Genomic DNA, 18,741 nt, shown 5'->3' with positions numbered 1-18,741 from the left:
GACTTATAGCATCCTGTTTTTCCAACTAGGGTTGTAGCTTAGCAAGTAATAATAATAATCATAATAATGATAATAAAAACTGTCCTATGAGAGCAGAAACACTGCGTACAAACTATAATTACTTTCAAGCTATCTTCTCTGACATTCCTGTAACAGATACTAAACTACTACACTGTATAACCAACAAATTTTGAAAGCCAATTTTATATTTCTAAGAACTATGACTAAATTCTATAATCCTTACAAAGCAATAATTCAAATAATATTCTAACATATTTTTCCTGTTATTTTGGCAAGTCCAAAAACAGAAGGATGTCCTAGAGGGCGTGCGTGGTAGGTGTCGGTGGGGTAGTTCAACTATGTTCTCTAGGGCCTGTCACAGCCCTCCCCATTGATGAAGGGATTATCTAAATTGAAGACAACCTGTGAATAGTGGTTTTTCGCACGCCTTTGTTTAATACACGACACCTACAAGGTGTTAGCGCGAGGGTTGTAACCTCTGCATTCCATGCTTTTATCTTTCTCTAGTATATTTGGAAGATTTATATTACGAAAGGTACAAAGAAGGACCTTTCTCACCGGCTGTCACAGGCCGCCCCAGAAATTAACATGTAATATTGGGGTGTACCTTTTTACCGGTTAGCGGAAATATATGATGACCATATCTAACAACAAAACTGACAAGGAATTTTGCGAGTTCCTGGAGCTTAATTCAGCTTTGAACAGGCAAAATTAAGAAATGGTCTGTAATATGCTATCAACAGGACATCTAAAAGCTATTGTAAGTAACCAGATTTGAGATCACTGGTATGAGTTCACAGCTTTAGTCTTTGAATGCTGATTCATCAATGACACCATGTTAATCTTCATCTTCAAAAGGATGGTTTGGGGGCAAGGACTGTGGCATGATTTGTGTGAATGAATTAGTACTAAAAGTAGTTTTACAAGATGATATTCTCTTATAGGGGGGAAAGTAGTATTTCTCTACAGGGTTGACATATTAAAAGAGAGAGAGAGAGAGAGAGAGAGAGAGAGAGAGAGAGAGAGAGAGAGAGAGAGAGAGAGAGAGAGAGAGAAAGAGAGAGAGAGAGAGTGTGTGTGTGTATGTGTGTGTTTAGGAGTTAAAATACAGACTGCACATGTAAGAACATGACAAATACTGCATAGAATGTCAATAAATGAAAATAATGACAGTAGGCTAACTTTTACTTATGAAAACAATGAACAATACTAATATGTAATATATAAGACATGAAGATATTATTTTGTAGAAATAATAGTTAAGGGAAAGGGAATAAGAAAAATACAAATCTCATCGTGGGTCAACAACTTGCCTTACTGGTAAAATGTTTTGTAAAATGTTCTGGTGATGTGGGTGGGATTGGAGTCAGAGGTGGAGAACTAATGATGGTTGAACTACATAGTACTTTCTATGTGATTTGAACACCTATGCCAACATAAGAATACACTAAAATAGACCTTACATAACCCTGAATAAGGACTAGAATTGCAGGTGTTACAGTTGGTGGTGGGGCGAGATATGAGGATCCCTACGTCTTTAAGCTGGAGGGTGCCGGGGGTTTGAGTAAAGCCTCTGGTAGGGAATGTCAGCATTGGCTGGAGAGAGTAGTGTGATACTACTTTATGTTAACATTAAAACAGACTAAAATAGCTCTTACACAATCAGATATAAAAGCTAGAATCACAAAGACTTCATTGGTTAGCTGAAGAAAGATGGAGGAGGGGCTAATATCAGAGAGAGGAGGAGAATTTTTAGTGAAATTTCCTGAAAGTGAACTGTGTGTGATATACAACCATGTTCTATACTCTTTTGTAGGACATACGAGTTATACGAGTGATTTTAAGCTCCATATGGTTTATATTTGTAAATTACGTATCAGAACGTCATTGTCTGTATGACCAAGCATGATCTGGACGTTGTTTAGCAAAAGGTTTAACATGCATATAAATGCATCAAAGAACTAGTTTAGTGGTTAGTGTCGCAACACTTTGTTTCTTCTAATATCAAATGCTCTAACCACCTTTTTACCTACAGGATAGTTCATTACGATTAGTAATAAAACTCTTAGTCTAATACTTCTAACCAGATGTAATAGCATTAGTAAGGTATGGGTTGGTAACCTATACTAACATCCTTTTAACCTTAATGGCATTCACAAACAACAGACGCCTAAGTTTTTGGGAAGTGAGTAACAACAGAGATTTCTCTGCTGTTAGATTGTTATTTCATAAAATGATTTAATAGGTTTTTATTTGTATGATATTTCAGTTACCTTGACATATGAAGACTTCAACACAGAACTTTATATTCATTCTAATAAGTTGTACATATATAAAACCATAATTATATAAATATCCAAATACTGCATAGGTGAAAATTCATTACAATACAATATAGATAAAATAATTAAAAATATACTATCAATAAAAGTTCTATAGCAGTTAGCCTTTACCAAGAAAACTGATAAGAAAACTAGAAATTAGAAATAGTTTCATAATTACCAAAAATGTTGGACCAAATTTTTTCTTACATTCTGCTGTCACATTGTCTTTCCCTTCAAGAATGCTCATTCCTGAAAGTTTGAGATGCAAAGAAAATTCATTACCCTATGCAGAGATAAAAGCATCTTCTATTCTAAAAACCAACCTCTTGCCTTTTCAACACAATTGTATTCAAAAGCTTGAATATTTCTTTTATGTAATAAAGTAAATATGGGTCTTACATCATCAAAAGAAATGGAAATTATTTACATACTGCTCATATTAGTCATTTTGAAACATTTACCTCACTTAGGAGTATCAATAACAATTTAGGTACACAGAACATATAGCTAAATGATCAACTTCTGGGCACTTAAGCTAGTTAAATCACTGCATCTCATGCAATTGAGATACCATCAAACAGAAAACAACATACATATACCAAGGCACTTCCCCCAATTTTAGGGGGGTAGCCGACATCAAACAAGTGAAACAAAAAAGGGGACCTCTCCTCTCTACGTTCCTCCCAGCCTGACAAGGGACTCAACCGAGTTCGGTTGGTACTGCTAGGGTGACACAGCCCACCCTCCCTCGTTATCCACCACAGATGAAGCTTCATAATGCTGAATCCCCTACTGCTGCTACCTCCGCGGTCATCCGAGGCACCGAAAGAAGCAGCAGCGCCTACCGGAACTGCGTCACAATTGCTCGCCATTCATTCCTGTTTCTAGCACGCTCTCTTGCCTCTCTCACATCTACCCTCCTATCACGAAGAGCTTTCTTCACTCCATCCATCCACCCAAACCTTGGCCTTCCTCTTGCACTTCTCCCATCAACTCTTGCATTCATCACCTTCTTTAGCAGAAAGCAACAATACATGAAAAATGTAATCCTGCATCATTTAATCTGTTTGTATGAAAGCTGTTTGCTGCCACTGACATTCTTCCACAAGTTTCTATCTAACGCTTCTTTTTTAACCCCTTTTTTCATAATAGCCAATCAACTTGTCAAATGTTTTAGTGGCCTGTCCCGGTAAGTAACAAAATAAGATAACAGACACACAATTTCATATTTTACACATGAACAATCAAGACATCTCACATTTAACAGTACTTCTATATAATTTCGTAACCCTCATAAACTAACTGCCGAAGTAATTTTCTCCACTTGTTGGGAAATCAAAAAGAACCCTTCTCATTTCCTAATTCTTTATATCATTGTGTTGAGCTTCAATTCACAAATTCTTAATAGAAGAATTTGCGAATCAGAATTTGTGAATTGAAGCTCAACACAATGATATAAAGAATTAGGAAATGAGAAGGTTTTTTTTTTATTTCCCAACAAGTGGAGAAAATTACTTAGGCAGTTAGTTTATGAGGGTGATGATTTCCAGCATACATTACACTGCACCTTACATTCATCACTCAATAAAAAAACATTCAAAAACAGAATGCAACATGTCTAAAAAGGGTAGCTTGGCAAAAAATAACATGAAAATTAACCTGAAAATATCACAAACTTATCAAGTTCTTATTGTACATATATTCCAAATTCTGGGTTTACAAGTTCCATTTATCTAATGTTTGGGCTATATCTTTATTGTCTTCTTCATCTATAACCATCAGCCAAGCATGGGGCCATCTGCATCATGTTAGGAAGGTCTCACATCCTACACCATTACAACTTTTATTTCGTTTATCAAAATAAACAGCTTCATCTGTGGTGGATAACGGGGGAGGGTGGGCTGTGGCACCCTAGCAGTACCAGCTGAACTCAGTTGAGTCCCTTGTTAGGCTGGGAGGAACGTAGAGTGTAGAGGTCCCCTTTTTTGTTTTTGTTTCATTTGTTGATGTCAGCTACCCCCCAAAATTGGGGGAAGTGCCTTGGTATATGTATGTATCAATACTTCTCATTACAGTTAAATTTCAATTGCCTTTCAGCTCCTCTATTCTTATCTAAATATGATCAACTACCCTCTGTGATTGAACATTGCATTTAGCATCCTTATTTCTTGACTACAGCAAGCTTCTGCTACTATATTCTTACATACCATCTTCATGAGTAACTCACTCAGTTCTAACATGACATTTTTTAATAAGAAGAAGTATTATGATCACATTATTGTACTTTGTTACTGGAAATTATTGCTGTTTCTACAGCATTTATTTTATATATGTGAGATGTGAGAGAGGCAAGAGAGCGTGCTAGAAATAGGTATGAATGGCGAGCAATTGTGACGCAGTTCCGGTAGGCCCTGCTGCTTCCTCCGATGCCTTAGATGACCATGGAGGTAGCAGCAATAGGGGATTCAGCATTATGAAGCTTCATCTGTGGTGGATAAAGTGGGAGGGTGGGCTGTGGCACCCTAGCAGTACCAGCTGAACTCGGTTGAGTCCCTTGTTAGGCTGGGAGGAACGTAGAGAGTAGAGGTCCCCTTTTTTGTTTTGTTTCATTTGTTGATGTTGGATACCCCCCAAAATTGGGGGAAGTGTCTTGGTATATGTATGTATGTATGTATATTTTGTTTTACGGTAGATTCTTCTCATCAGCAGGTAGATGGAACAGTGCAACAAATTCTCAAAGGATATTGAATGATATCTACTGTTGCTTCTGCTTTTCATATTTTACTTCTCAGCAACCATACGGGTCATCATTCACTAAGAGTATAAATCTAATGGCTGCTTTCTAGCTCTGCAAAAGGTATATCCACATAAATAACAAAAGGTTTGGTAGTATGGGAACAAAGCTAAATTAGAGATTAAAAGGAAACAGATAAAAAAAAAGATAAGAGAACAATGCAGCAGGGCACTGAATGGATACTTAACAAGAGCATTAATCGTTAAGTGTCTCCAATGTGATATTACCTTTACTGTGATCAACTTAGTACCAACTTCAACTTGATATTATGTTATGACTTTAAATGCACATTTCAAACTGGCATCCCCTTAGTGATCCGTTTACTCATATAGAAAGTGTAGGAATATCATTTGGCAACACTCAGTACACTTAAGTTGTAAATGGAAAGTAATAGGCTGCCTGGAAACCTTTTAAGTCAGGCGCTTGACATCGGGAGGCTCACATTTCTTTTAATATGCTTCGACCATTTTTCATAATAAATCAACATTTTGTTTTTTTACAATGAGCTCGCTAAAGAGGAGGCATATAACTTCAGGAGGAATAGAATAATTACTACAAGGAGACTCGGATATTGATAACCTTTTGGATGAGGAGAATTCTACTTTTGAATCCATAAGTGATAAAGATAGTGAATTTTTTTCTGATAACTTTTCATTAACCCTTTTACCCCCAAAGGACGTACTGGTACGTTTCACAAAAGCCATCCCTTTACCCCCATGGACGTACTGGTACGTCCTTGCAAAAAAATGCTATAAAAATTAGTTTTTCATATTTTTTGATAATTTTTTTGAGAAAATTCAGGCAATTTCCAAGAGAATGAGACCAACCTGACCTCTCTATGACAAAAATTAAGGCTGTTGGAGCAATTTAAATAAAATATACTGCAAAATGTGCTTGGAAAAAATAACCCCCTGGGGGTTAAGGGTGGGAAATTTCCAAATACCCCGGGGGTAAAAGGGTTAACAAATGAGGGGATGACAAGACGTAGAGAGAGAGAGGGAGAGAACCCTTTCCTTCTGTTGATAATCCTAGTGGGAAATTTATGGTTGAAGGTAAAGAAAACTCATTAGAATATTTTGATGGTGAATGGTGTGACATTGCAAGAGCACGGTCATCCATGGGGATGGTTAACAAGTTAAGTGCCATCTGCAGTATACCAATCAAGACACAGAGTAAGCAGTAAGAGAATTTACATGTATCATATGATAATGTAAAAAAAACTACATCCAAAAGATATTTGGAGCCATCACAAAAAAATTGCATTTGATCATTACGCAAGCATAAATTTGTACACAATGTGTAAACCTTATCATAAATGAAAAAAATGAAAGAATTGCGCCTCAATTTTATACCAGAAGATGGATTTTATAAAATCCAAATGCACTACAAAATGCAAAAATTTTGAAATGCAGTGCAATACCTCTACTTACAATAACAAAAAAAATAATTAATAGGCAAATATCAGAGCATTTACTTGAAAGCTCATTTTTCTTACTAAAATTCATTGTGCTGCTATGCAGTACAGAGATGCATATATCTATTCATACTATATCTATTAACATTGCTTCCACACAATTACAGTACAGTCATTTTAAGATGTATATGAAGCATAAACTAATACTTACCAACATAAAATGATGCCAAAAGAGGTGGTTCCATTAGGAATTGATCCAGAAGAGACTTTTTAGTTATAACTGCTAGAGATTTTCCCACAAACCGTGAATCTAACCAACGATACCTGAAGAGAATACACTAATCATTACAATATTTAGATGAATATACAATACTGTACAGTATATGCAAACAATGAATAATTACCAAGAGAGTTTATTACAGTATTACAAAATAGGGCTTTAAAATTGAAAGGTAAGCACTAAGCATATTTTCATTTCATAGATTTAAAGTAAAAAGGTTTGAAATATTCAACTTCAAAGATATGTGCTTTAAAAGAAATTACTGCAAACAGAGAAGTATTCATTAACCATTTTACCCCCAGGGTACTTGGAACTTTCCAACCCTTAACCCCCAAGTGTTTTTTTTTAAAGCACATTTTGCAATATATATTTTTTAAATTGCTCTAACAGCCTTAATTTTTGTCAAAGAGAGGTTAGGTTGGTCTCATTCTTTGGGAAAATGCCTGAAGTTTCTCAAAAAGTCATAAAAAATATGCAAAAACAAATGTAAATGGCAGTTTTTTGCAAGGACGTACCAGTACGTCCATGGGGTAAATGGATGAGTTTTGTGAAACGTACCAGTACGTCCTTTGGGGGTAAAAGGGTTAAAAAGCCCTCACAAAAAACCTACGCTGAGTAACTAGGCTCTGAATAATTATCTAAAACACTTATATACTTTTTTCATGATTTTTCTTAGCAAATTTTCAACCATTGTGAAGCATTCATTTACAATTGTAGACGATTCCCAATTGACTGCACAGTAGCATAGCTTTCAGATGTTTGGCAAAAAGCAGGCTAGTTTACCCTTTTTCAAACTTCCTAATTACTGTTTATTCTTATGTAAAACAAATCTTTGCTGATCACTATTTTCAGGTGACAGTTAATGCTATAATACTGAACAACACAACAAACTGTGGAGTAGTGTTATAGCATATATGTTCACAAGATGTTAGCCCCTCTGCTAAGGATAATAGCTTCACAAAAGTATAATATTCAGACGCTTCTGACAAAACAGAACTAGAAAGCCAGAAGAAAACTCCTTCCCTGCTTGTGAGCTTTCAATTCACCTATTACCGACAGCAGTTTCTCCACTAGATCTGTGACTATAGTCAATTTCTTTTAGCGATGCAGTTTTTCACCGACTTGCAGCGGTACCCTTTTAGCTCGGAAAAGTTTCCTGATCGCTGATTGGTTGGATGAGATCATTTTAACCAATCAGCGATCAGGAAAATTTTCCGAGATAAAGGGGCACCGCTGCGAGTCGGAGCAGATCTGCATCGCTAAAAGAAATGGATTATAGCTCTCAGAATGCTTGTGGGTGGGCATCCTCTTCGAGTGCACATTTTTGTTCCGGTCACTTCTGGCTCTGAGGTACATCCTCTCTCTATTGTAAAGATCTATCATGCATGCAAAATGGTATTTGAGCTCCTATACAATAACATCTCCACTACCGAGTCTTGCAAGAAGTCTTCCATTATTTAATTTTTAGCCGATTCATGAATTCTGTTATTGAGGTTCATCACCATAACTTGTCTAAGTTCAGAGGATGGGGCTTCTTTGTCCCATATGAAAATGTTTTGCCTTCAAGAATGTTTCGACAAAGCTTAGTCTAGCATTCTACAGACTCAGCCCAACCTGCTCTTTGTTTTTCTGGCTCTTCAATTTCATTTTGTTGAACATAAGACAATAACTTTGGTGATACTGCGCCTTGTTCCTCCTCAGAGTTCTTTAACCCTTTTACCCCCAGGCTATTTGGAAATTTCCAACCCTTAACCCCCAGGGGGTTATTTTTTTCCCAGCACATTTTGCAGTATATTTTTTTTAAATTGCTCTAACAGCCTTAATTTTTGTCATAGAGAGGTCAGGTTGGTCTCATTCCCTTGGAAAATGCCTGAATTTTCTCAAAAAATTATCAAAAATATGAAAAAAACATTTTTATAGCATCTTTTTGCAAGGACGTACCGGTACGTCCATGGGGGTAAAGGGATGGGTTTTGTGAAACGTACCAGTACGTCCTTTGGGGGTAAAAGGGTTAAAATAAAAGTCACATAATTTGTGTATCCAGAAGCTAAGGAAGTTTCCACATAGTAATTTCATAACAGTAAGGATAGGCCTATGCCTCAACTAGATATATCATTACATGAGCATTAGATTCCTAGCAATAAAGTTAGTATTATTTTCTGCAATGAAACCCCAATCAGAGGATAACTTCTAGAAATAAAGTAGTTCATATCTCAATTAACCCTTTTACCCGCAAAGGACGTACTAGTACGTTACACAAAACTCATCCCTTTACCCCCATGGACGTACCGGTACGTCCTTGCAAAAAAATGCTACAAAATTTTTTTCTTCATATTTTTGATAATTTTTAGAGAAAATTCAGCCATTTTCCAAGAGAATGAGACCAACCTGACCTCTCTATGACAAAAATTAAGGCTGTTAGAGCAATTTAAAAAAAATATACTGCAAAATGTGCTGGGGAAAAAATAACCCCCTGGGGGTTATGGGTTGGAAATTTTCAAAGAGCCTGGGGGAATAATAGTCAACAATCAGAAACAGAAATTTTCAACTTCGTGAACTACTCTGGTGATGCCAAAAGAATGCTTTTCTTCTTACAATACATGTGCATATCAAGATACTTTTCATCATTCTTACTTGAAGTCCCTTCTTCGTGTTACCATGTTTATTTCTAAACTATGAACTAATACATACAGTGAAAAATATTACACATACATATTCCAGTCAGAATTATCAGCTGTCCTTAGAACATTTTTTGCAATATCTTTTTATTGCATCCAGAATAAGAAAACTATCATAACTCTAAAAGGAGCAATCTTTATACAGCTCATTGCATTTATATTTCAAATAATCTTTTGGTTGACTTACCAATAATTATAAGCCACAGGATACCATAAAACGCCAAAGAAAGTGTAGCGTCCCAATGACGCAACATCATAGTTAGGGTCAGGATCATCTTTCTAGAAATTGAGTAAATAGTGTTAATACATTGAACCCACATAGATAATAAATATCACAAAAACATAGCTAAACAAGATGATTTTCTAATCCACTCCATTTCTATTTTTTCAATGCTGATGCAAAAATAATATGAGAGAATTAATTGCAAATTTTTTATATGTTCTGCAGTTATACTTTGAAGTAGAAAGAAATATATAAGCAAAATGGAGTACCTAGTTATATAAAAGTACAGAAGAGAAGAGCATTAAGTTGGTAAACTGATCTAAACATCAACAACCATGTTCTGAGGATAGTATAGTACAGTACAGGGTAAACTGCTGTATCAAACATGAAAAATTTGCAAATAATTTGTATTTTTCCTAACTAATACAAACCTGTAGCTATGGTCTTGGATCACTTGTTTTGCACCCAGAGGCCCACTAAAACCAGTGCGGTCTTGCCCAGGTCGAAGGGATTAACAGCGGCCAGAAAGAAAGTTATCTCCCAGATAGCAGGTTCCTCAAGTTCCTTAGAGGCTGGCTCTTCGTCTAGACTTCTCCCACTTCCTTTCTCTATATAAAGGAAGTATTATGAGGTTGCTAGCGAGACTCTGCCAACCCTAACCCTTGACCCTTTAGTAGAGTTTCATACGAGGGGTCTTTCCATTTGGAGACTTTATAGCCTGACCATCACTTTCGGCAACTGAGCTCCTCAACATCGAGAAGGTCGCGAAGTATGCCATGCAGGCTACTTCATGGCTTGACCTATGGCTAGGGTCATTGGGCAACATTGTTAGATCCAATGATTTATCCGAGGAATCTCCAAGCTAGTCCTTGGAATCTTTCCTTTTGTCGGGTACCTGCACTCTGGAGTTCCTTAACCACCAGGTAGTCAACCTATGGGCAAATGCAGTAATAAAGGGGAGGGATACCTTAATTGGGAGATTCCATAAGCAGGTGTCGAAAGCCGAAATCACTTGCTTACGGAACTCGACACTTGAGGGTACTTACCTCTTTGATCCAGAGGAAGTAGATAAGGCAGGTGACAAGTGGAGAAAATCCTTCAAGGATTCTCTCCACCATAGGGCTATGATTTTCAGGCCTTATAGGAGGGCCCCTTAACCTTCCAAGAAACAGCCCCAACCTGCAATTCTCACAACACCGAGGTCATCGGGACCCTCTAGCAGGAAGTCAAGATATCCCTTTCCGTCTAAAGACCAAAAAGGTCCCAAACCCTTCAGGTGGCTGCCCCCGATAGGGAGGGAAATTCTCTCACCCGTCCACCGATGGGGGTATGCCTGCAACGCCTCTGGCAGAGATGGCAGATTGCTGTGATTAGCGTAATGTATAGAGTTCCATTCATACAATCTCTCCTTCCACTGACTCGGTATCCAATTCCATTGAGCTCCTATATGAAGGGATCCATAAAGGAGCTGGCCCTCCAGGCCGAAGTCCAAATCATGTTGCAGAAAGGCGCTCTCCAAGAGGTCCTCGACAGATCTCCAGGCTTCTACAGTCAACTCTTTCTTGGGACAAAGGCGTTTGGAGTTTGGAGACCAGTCGTTGATCTCTCGTCCCTGAACAAGTTTGTCCTATAAACTCTGTTCAGGATGGAGACGGTAGACGCGGTCATTCAAGCAGTAAGACCAATGGACTTCATGTGCACACTGGATCTCTGAGACGCATACTTCCAGATCCCAATACATTTATCTTCAAGGAAGTGTCTAAGATTCATACACGAGAACAGGCATTACCAGTTCAAGGTCCCGTGTTTTGGGCTCTCGACAGCACCTCAAGTCTTCACGAGGGTGTTCGCCCTAGTGTTATCTTGGGCTCACAAGGATGCCATTCATCTCTTAAGGTACCTTGATGATTGGCTGATTCTAGCAGACTTGGTGATGACCCTTCTTCAACACCGAAACAGGCTTCTCGAGTTTTGTCAGGATCTGGGGATCGTGATAAATCCCAAGAAGTCATCACTGCTCCCCTCTCAGAGACTGCTTTACCTTATATGATTATAGATACCAATCTCCAAAAAGTCTTTCCATCAGACGACAGAGTACGCAGGCTGAGGGAAGTGGCAAGTCCCTTCGACAGATGGGAGGATCTCGCACCCCAACAATGGTTGTGCCTTCTAGGCCATATCACATCCCTTACCCCTCTTGTTCCCAACGGTCGTCTCAGAATACGATCTCTACAGTGGCGATTCAAGTCCATATGGAACCAGCACTCTGGCTCCCCGGACACCTTAGTCCCCATGGGACAGGATCAAGTAGCAGATCTTCAAAGGTGGTTGTCAAACAAAAAATCCCTCAAAGGGCTGGGTCTTTTCGTCCCTCCTCAAGACTTGATGCTCTACACAGGCGTATCAAAAGAAGAGTCGGGGGCCTATTTGCTGCAACACACGGTACCATGTCTCTGGTTGCAGTCCAAAAGGTATCAGCACATAAATCTCTGGAAGAGGAGAGCAGCCTCCCTGGCTCTCCAACAGTTGATGGCGGGCCACTCAGTAGTGTTGATGAGCGACAATACTACGGTAGTGGCTTACGTAAATAAACAAGGCGGTACCTTTTCACAGCCCTTATGCCATCTTGTAGTGGTGAAGCTAAGAAGGACAGAAAAGCATTCGGTGTCCCTATCAGCTCGCATCATCCCAGGCAAGAGGAATGTGCTCACAGACAATCTGAGAAGAGCGAGTCAGATAGTGGATTCCGAATGGTCTTTGAATCCTCTGTTAGCCAATAAAGTCCTGACTTTGAGGGGTTCCCCGACTTTAGATCTGTTTGCGACATCCCTGAATTTCAGGCTCCCACTATACAGTACTATTTTCCAGTTCCAGACCCTCAAGCTCTATGGCAGGATGCATTTCAACAACGGTGGGGCAATATAAACATGTACGCTTTTCCCCCCGTTTTGTGTGATGAGAAAGGTACTCAACAAGACCAGGGTATCCAACAACCTACTGATGACTCTTGTAGTCCCTCTGTGACACCATGCAGAATGGTTCCCTGACCTTCTCCAACTCTTAGTAAATTTTCCAAAAGAACTCCCTCCACGACAAGATCTACTTAAACAACCACACGTGAACATCTTCCACAAGGCAGTTCCGTCTTCAGCTTCACGCCTGGAGACTATCCAGTATCTCCTCTCTCAGAGAAGTTTTTCACAGCAAGTTGCGAGAAGTATGTATGGATACCTACAGAAATCTTCAGCCTCGGTTTGCCAGGCAAAGTGGACTGTCTTCAGTGGTTGGTGTTGTGGAAGGGGTATCTCTCCCTTTGATGCCACTATTCCAACAATAGTGGAATTTCTTATATACTTTCGGGAGGAAAAACTCCTCTCGGTCTCGGCGGTGAAAGGCTATCACTCAGCCCTAAGCTTAGCCTTTAGACAGAATTAAGTAGACTTTTCCTCTTCGTTGGAGCTTTCTCTCCTCATTCGGAATTATGAGATCACTTGCCCAAAGTTGGAGATAAGACCTCCTCCTTGGAACGTTATTTGCATCTTACAGAGGGTCCTTAAAGGTCTTACTTTAAGGACCATTATGTCATGCAACAGACTATAACCTTACCTTGAAGATGGTGTTCTTACTCACTTTATCCTCAGCAAAGAGAGTAAGTGAACTTCATGGTTTCTCGTACAACATCGCCCATTCAAGGGGATGGGGGGGAAGTGTCACTCAGCCTTGTCCCAGAGTCTATTGCAAAGACTCAAAATTCAGGGGTACCGGATTCTAGATTCAAGCCCTTTCAGATTAAGAGTCTCTATTCTGTAACTAATAATCCAGATCAATTGTTACTCTGCCCAGTGAGAATTTTGAGATATTACTTTAAAAGCACTGCAGCAACTCGTCCCTGGCTGGCAACCCTCTCTGTCAGTTTAGATAGGATTGAAAGAAGGGTTACTAAGAATACCATCTCTGCCTGGATTCCTAAAGTTATAGACTTGGCACTGAATCCTGACCCTCCTCTAGTTTGAGAACCCAGAGCTCATTATGTTAGGGGCATCACTACGTCCCTGGCTTTCAAACGCAACTTTTCTATGATGCATGTATTGTATTGCAAGTGGGCTTGTGGGAGCGTCAGACAGCCTTCACTGCCTACTACCTGCAAGACGTAACCTACAGGAGTCTCAATACGATTTCTGTCGGTCCTGCGGTGGCAGCACAATAAGTATAAGAATACCTCAGGCTCCTTTTTGGACCAGTAGCAGATGGTTGAGGGCATTGGTTAACCGGGTTAAGTCTGGGATGAATGAATAAGAATGACTGGCTCTTTTCTTTTCTTCATCTTTCCCTCTCCTGGGGAACAGTGCCAAGGGTTCCTCTGCAAGCTGGCCTCATCTGTCTGCAGTTAAGAATCACTTCCCTTATGTATCCTAGTATAGATTTTTATACTTGTACACATCCCCAATGCTTCCCGCGAGGTAACCATTGCGATACATCTATGGGTACAATTAAGTAATACTATTTTCAAACTCGGAATATGCTTACCTGGACGTTCACAACCACACAGGTTGCTCAGGCCGCGATCAATACAGTACTCCTTTTATGTATCACTTTAGCGAGGTAGCAAGGTTTTCTTCTAGCTACTGTCTAACACTGTACAAAGAAAACCTGGGTCAATGACTAAACCTTAATGAAAATATAAGGTTTGTTAGTGAAGGAACAAATGAAAAATTTGGAAATAATTTGTATTTTTCCTAATACAAACCTAAAGCTATTCATACAAATTGGTCTGCCATCACTTGTCCCTCCGATAAGTCCTGCCTGCAATAAAAAAGTGACGTAGTTCACCGATGTGTGAGTAGATATAGGTGGCTGGGTACCCCCCAGCCACCCCCTACCCTCCCCACTACAGTGGTCGGGTAGGGTTGCCATCTCGCATTAAAAGTCTTAATGGCTAACCTTTCAGCTTTGCCGAAAGATATTCCCCAATATCCTGGGGGGTAGAACCAGAATCTGACAGCTTATTGATCATACACATGCAAGCAAGGACTTGCCAGAAAGCGTGTTCTGACTACCTTCATCTTCAGAGCGGAACTTCGGACTTGCTGCCCTAGCGAGATAGTCATTGTTTGAGTCCAGAAAATCACCTACCTCCAAGCTCTCACCCACAGGAGCCTGGTGTAGGTCAAAGTCATCATCAGGGGAGGCTTCTTGGGAGGGTCACGCTTCCAGGGATTCCTGTGCTCTCTCAGACCTGAGTGTTTCCCTTATTTTAGAGTACTTAAGAACTGTCTTTGTATCCTTGGGTTCCCTGCAAGGGGGAAAATGCTCCTCCAGGATGGAAGCTCTAGGGGTAGCTTGAGGTTACGTTGGGGCGGAGGCCTCGGAAGTTGAAGGTTCCTTATCGTCTGGAGGCCTGTAGATGGACCGAAGTTCCGGATGAACTACTTACCTCTAGGGGTTCTGGTCTAAATTCCCGAAAGGAGATTTCACGGGGAGACCCTATGTCTTTACTAAACCTTAGATGGAGCTGGTCCACATGTGGAAGAGTACCAAGAGGCATCCTTCACCACTATCTGGTTGTCATCCTATTGTCAGAGCAGATAGGAATGAACAGAAGTCTTGGACCTCAACCCTTCCCACATCTCTAGGTTTGGAAGACGGAGACAAATGAACCAGCGGTTTGGTAAGGGGGTGAAGTTGAGAAGGCTCTCTTCCTGGGGTCAGAAGGGCCTGCAGAGGAGGAAGAGATGGATACAGACCTCTCTAGCGGGATGTCAGTTGTAGAAGCCCAGATCTGAAGTTGCTGAGGTTTAGGCGGGGCTGGAAGGACTGAGCCAGAAAGGGACTTCTGCAGGGCAGACACCAAGGTGTCATACCACGATGGAAGACCGCCTACAGATGTCAGGCCTGGGGTGTCCTTCGGAAGACCTGGAGGAGGAGAGCACCTCTTACAGTAGATAAACGATGTTTTGGAGTTTGAAAGAAAGGAGGAGTTAACCTTTGAGGCATCATCAGGTCTTCTTTCATGGGCCTATTGGGATGATAAGAGGAGATCGGAACATCTGCAAATCTATTTGCAGGCTCTTTGAAATCCTCTGGGAAGGGAATAGGGCAACTGCTGGGGACACCAGTTAAGGGCGCAGTTGAGGAGGCTCTTCCGAATGCTTGGGGCTTGTGACAACTCATGAAAGAGAGGATGGAACGCATGAAAAACGCATGAAATCGACCAATTCATGCGCGGTAAAAGGGCATGATTAACTAACAGAAGGACGCATTTCACAAGTGATCGAAGGCGAGCGAGGAGGAGGAAGCCTTGGGGCCCTCAGCTGAGCTGCAGGGCTACGGTCACTCGTTGGAAGAGGCGAAGGAAGCCTCTGAAGAGGTGAAGAGTGTCACATTGGCAGGTGTTACGTTGGAGAGCGACGCGTTCGAGAGCATCGCGTGGGAGAACGCTTAGCAAGGATACACAATGTTGCAAAGGGAGCGGGGGATAGACGACAAGGAGCTCTTCTAGATGGACATTCCAAAATCAAACCATTGTTCTCTAGTCTTGGGTAGTGCCATAACCTATGTACAATGGTCTTTCACTATCTTCGGTTAGAGTTCTCTTGCTTGATGGTACACTCGGGCACGCTATTTTATCTTATTTCTCTTCCTCTTGTTTTGTTAAACTGACTCTTCCCTCTCAGAGCTTCTCAGGTTGGTGGGTGAGGCGATGCTGAGTTTACCGGGGGAAACATCTGATCCTGGAGCCCTGAGCGGAGTTAGCTTGAACCTCAATGATGGAAATTTGTCAAGAGTACCTCTCTTCCTCTTCCAGGGTGAAGCTGTTGTGGAAAAACATAAGAAAAATACAAATTACTTTTAGATTCATTAATTATTCAACTTTTATTGTCTTTGTTACATGTATACTGCAATTGTATCTTTTTATACTGTTTAATTTGTTCATCTTCAGTCCCTCACTCAAATTTTTTTTCTTTTTATTACAGAGTGACGGTGCCCTGCACCCAGCGGGGAACGTATGTTAAAATTTAGCTTGACATGTTTGGGAATTGGTACACTAGCTAGGTTTCTTGGTGTTGGTCGTTAGTGTCATTTTTCTTGCCCGAGCTCCCCAGAAAAAACAAAGACAGAAGGGTTTGTTGACCCAGGACACTACATATACAGTACTGTAATTGGACCTTTTAGTGAAAAAATACTGTACAGTATTTGAAGGTAAGTAAAACGAAAGACAGTAACCTATGAATCTCTAGTACAGTACTGTAGTTATCTTGTACAATTGCCTTCAATTTAGTGTGTGTACGGTAGGCTAGGACATGGCAAAAGAACCTCGATGACAAAAAGTCATTGTTTATCGTTAGCCTATTCAGTGACCGACTTAGCTTGGGCCACGGGGAAATTAGTGGAGAAAGAAAATGACAGTGTTTGTCAACTGAAGATGACACCATGGAGCCGTCAATTAAACAGAAGCAAGATGAAGGAACATCAGAATAAAAAGAAGGACTGAGAGGATAAATAACAAGTTCAGGATAGAGAAGCCTACAGAGAAGATGCAAATAATTCCTTGGAAGAGTTCTTGAAGAAACTAACATTAACGGTTTTAAAGTTGACAGATGCTTGTTGTTCTTTCGCCGACATCCCGTTAAAAGCAGCATTCAGAATCCTCCGCATTGTTTATTTGTTTACAGGATAACTGGTTGGCATTGCATTTTAATACTGTCCAGTAGCTTGCATGTTCATATACTGTAGGCTTTCTTATCTTTAAATTATTCCTGGTGTTGGGTACAGGGTATTATTAGTAAGGGAATGCCCAATGCATGGACGGATAGTTTTTGTAATCGTTTTTTTTTTTCTTTCATTTTTAGGTTAATTATTACTGGTCAAAGTTCATTCATTATTGGACACCTGTACTTTCTCATCACTATTTATTTTTTCTCAAAATAAATATTTTTCTTGTTTTTGTAAACAGCATTTCTTTCCACGACAATTATGTCCCCTTCTCAGCCACCAACTTAGGTGTTTTTTCCATTAAGCAACATCATTTTTTTTCCCTCTCCTAATGTTCAATTATCTGTATATACAAATAATTCTTACCTAAAAAGCATACTGCCCCTCTTATTTAGGACTCCACTGTGGAGAGGGACGGGGAACCCAAGAAAAAATCATAGGGAAGTAAGGTTCTAGCTAGGTCCCCTTGCTCAGTATAAAATCAAGGGGTAGTGCCCAGTGCCCAGTTCATTCTTGATTGTTTACCTTTACTCAGATTTCCAGGTATTCTACCGTTTCTTTTTGTATAGTGAAACGTGGAGTGTGGTCAGCATTCAGACACGACACTGTCTGCGTGCTACATCGGGCCACAGCCCGCAAACTACTACATCGTCGTGGTCAATTGTCCAGGGTTGGTCGAGACTAAGGAAGTTCCCAGAGAAACCCCAGGGGCTTCCGTAGGTTGCTCTAGGAGCAGAGGGATGAGGCTTGGGTCACAGCCCTGACCAAGGCGCTGAACCACGGCTGTTTGCTTACAGAAGCGCTATCTGATAGTTCCCCCGAAGGGATCGAGGTCGAAGGGTCCTTACGAGGAGTTTTCATCCCTGACAATGAAGACTTTGGCTCCAGTTCCTTTCTAGGTTTTGAAGTTTCAGAATTTTAAACCCTTAAAACTTGCCTTCTTCCTCCTTGCCTGGCGGTTGAGCTGTTATGCGTTTGCGGGGAGGGAAATGGGGTGACGGTGAACAGTCTGTAACAACTTTACCTTTCTTTGTGGCTACAACCACCACTTTTGGTAGCTGTAGCTGACAATCCTCACTTGGATGAGGATGAACACTCACCTTCGCATTCGTATGATGGACGAGTGACGGCCGGTGATGCGTTGGGGAATGTTGGTGAATCTCTGATCGCTGACGTGAGGCCTGGTAATGCAACAATGGTTGTTGAGTCAGAGAATGTCCAAGCATTGACACGTGATGCTGCCGCGAAATCGAGAGATTGATCGGTACCAATGAACGAGAGGAAGGGGGATGGG

At 40.4% G+C, this 18,741-nt stretch overlaps 1 protein-coding gene across 2 annotated transcripts in view; it reads right to left on the bottom strand.

Moving 5' to 3' along the window:
• LOC137630375 (mpv17-like protein) overlaps positions 1 to 18,741 on the bottom strand; it is a 48,275-nt gene that overhangs the window by 3,295 nt on the left and 26,239 nt on the right. For both annotated transcript variants that reach the window (XM_068361813.1, XM_068361812.1), the window contains exons 3-5: positions 9,699 to 9,790; positions 6,765 to 6,877; positions 2,524 to 2,594 (exon numbers count right to left, since the gene is read on the bottom strand). In XM_068361813.1, coding sequence (XP_068217914.1) covers positions 2,524 to 2,594; positions 6,765 to 6,877; positions 9,699 to 9,790 — 276 coding nt within the window. The remainder of the gene's footprint in view (positions 1 to 2,523; positions 2,595 to 6,764; positions 6,878 to 9,698; positions 9,791 to 18,741) is intronic.

Source organism: Palaemon carinicauda, chromosome 38 (assembly GCF_036898095.1).
Source record: "Palaemon carinicauda isolate YSFRI2023 chromosome 38, ASM3689809v2, whole genome shotgun sequence".
NCBI classification, from domain to species: Eukaryota; Metazoa; Arthropoda; class Malacostraca; order Decapoda; family Palaemonidae; genus Palaemon; species Palaemon carinicauda.
Note: the sequence above shows the minus strand (reverse complement) of the source record. Positions and strands in the feature narration are given on the sequence as shown.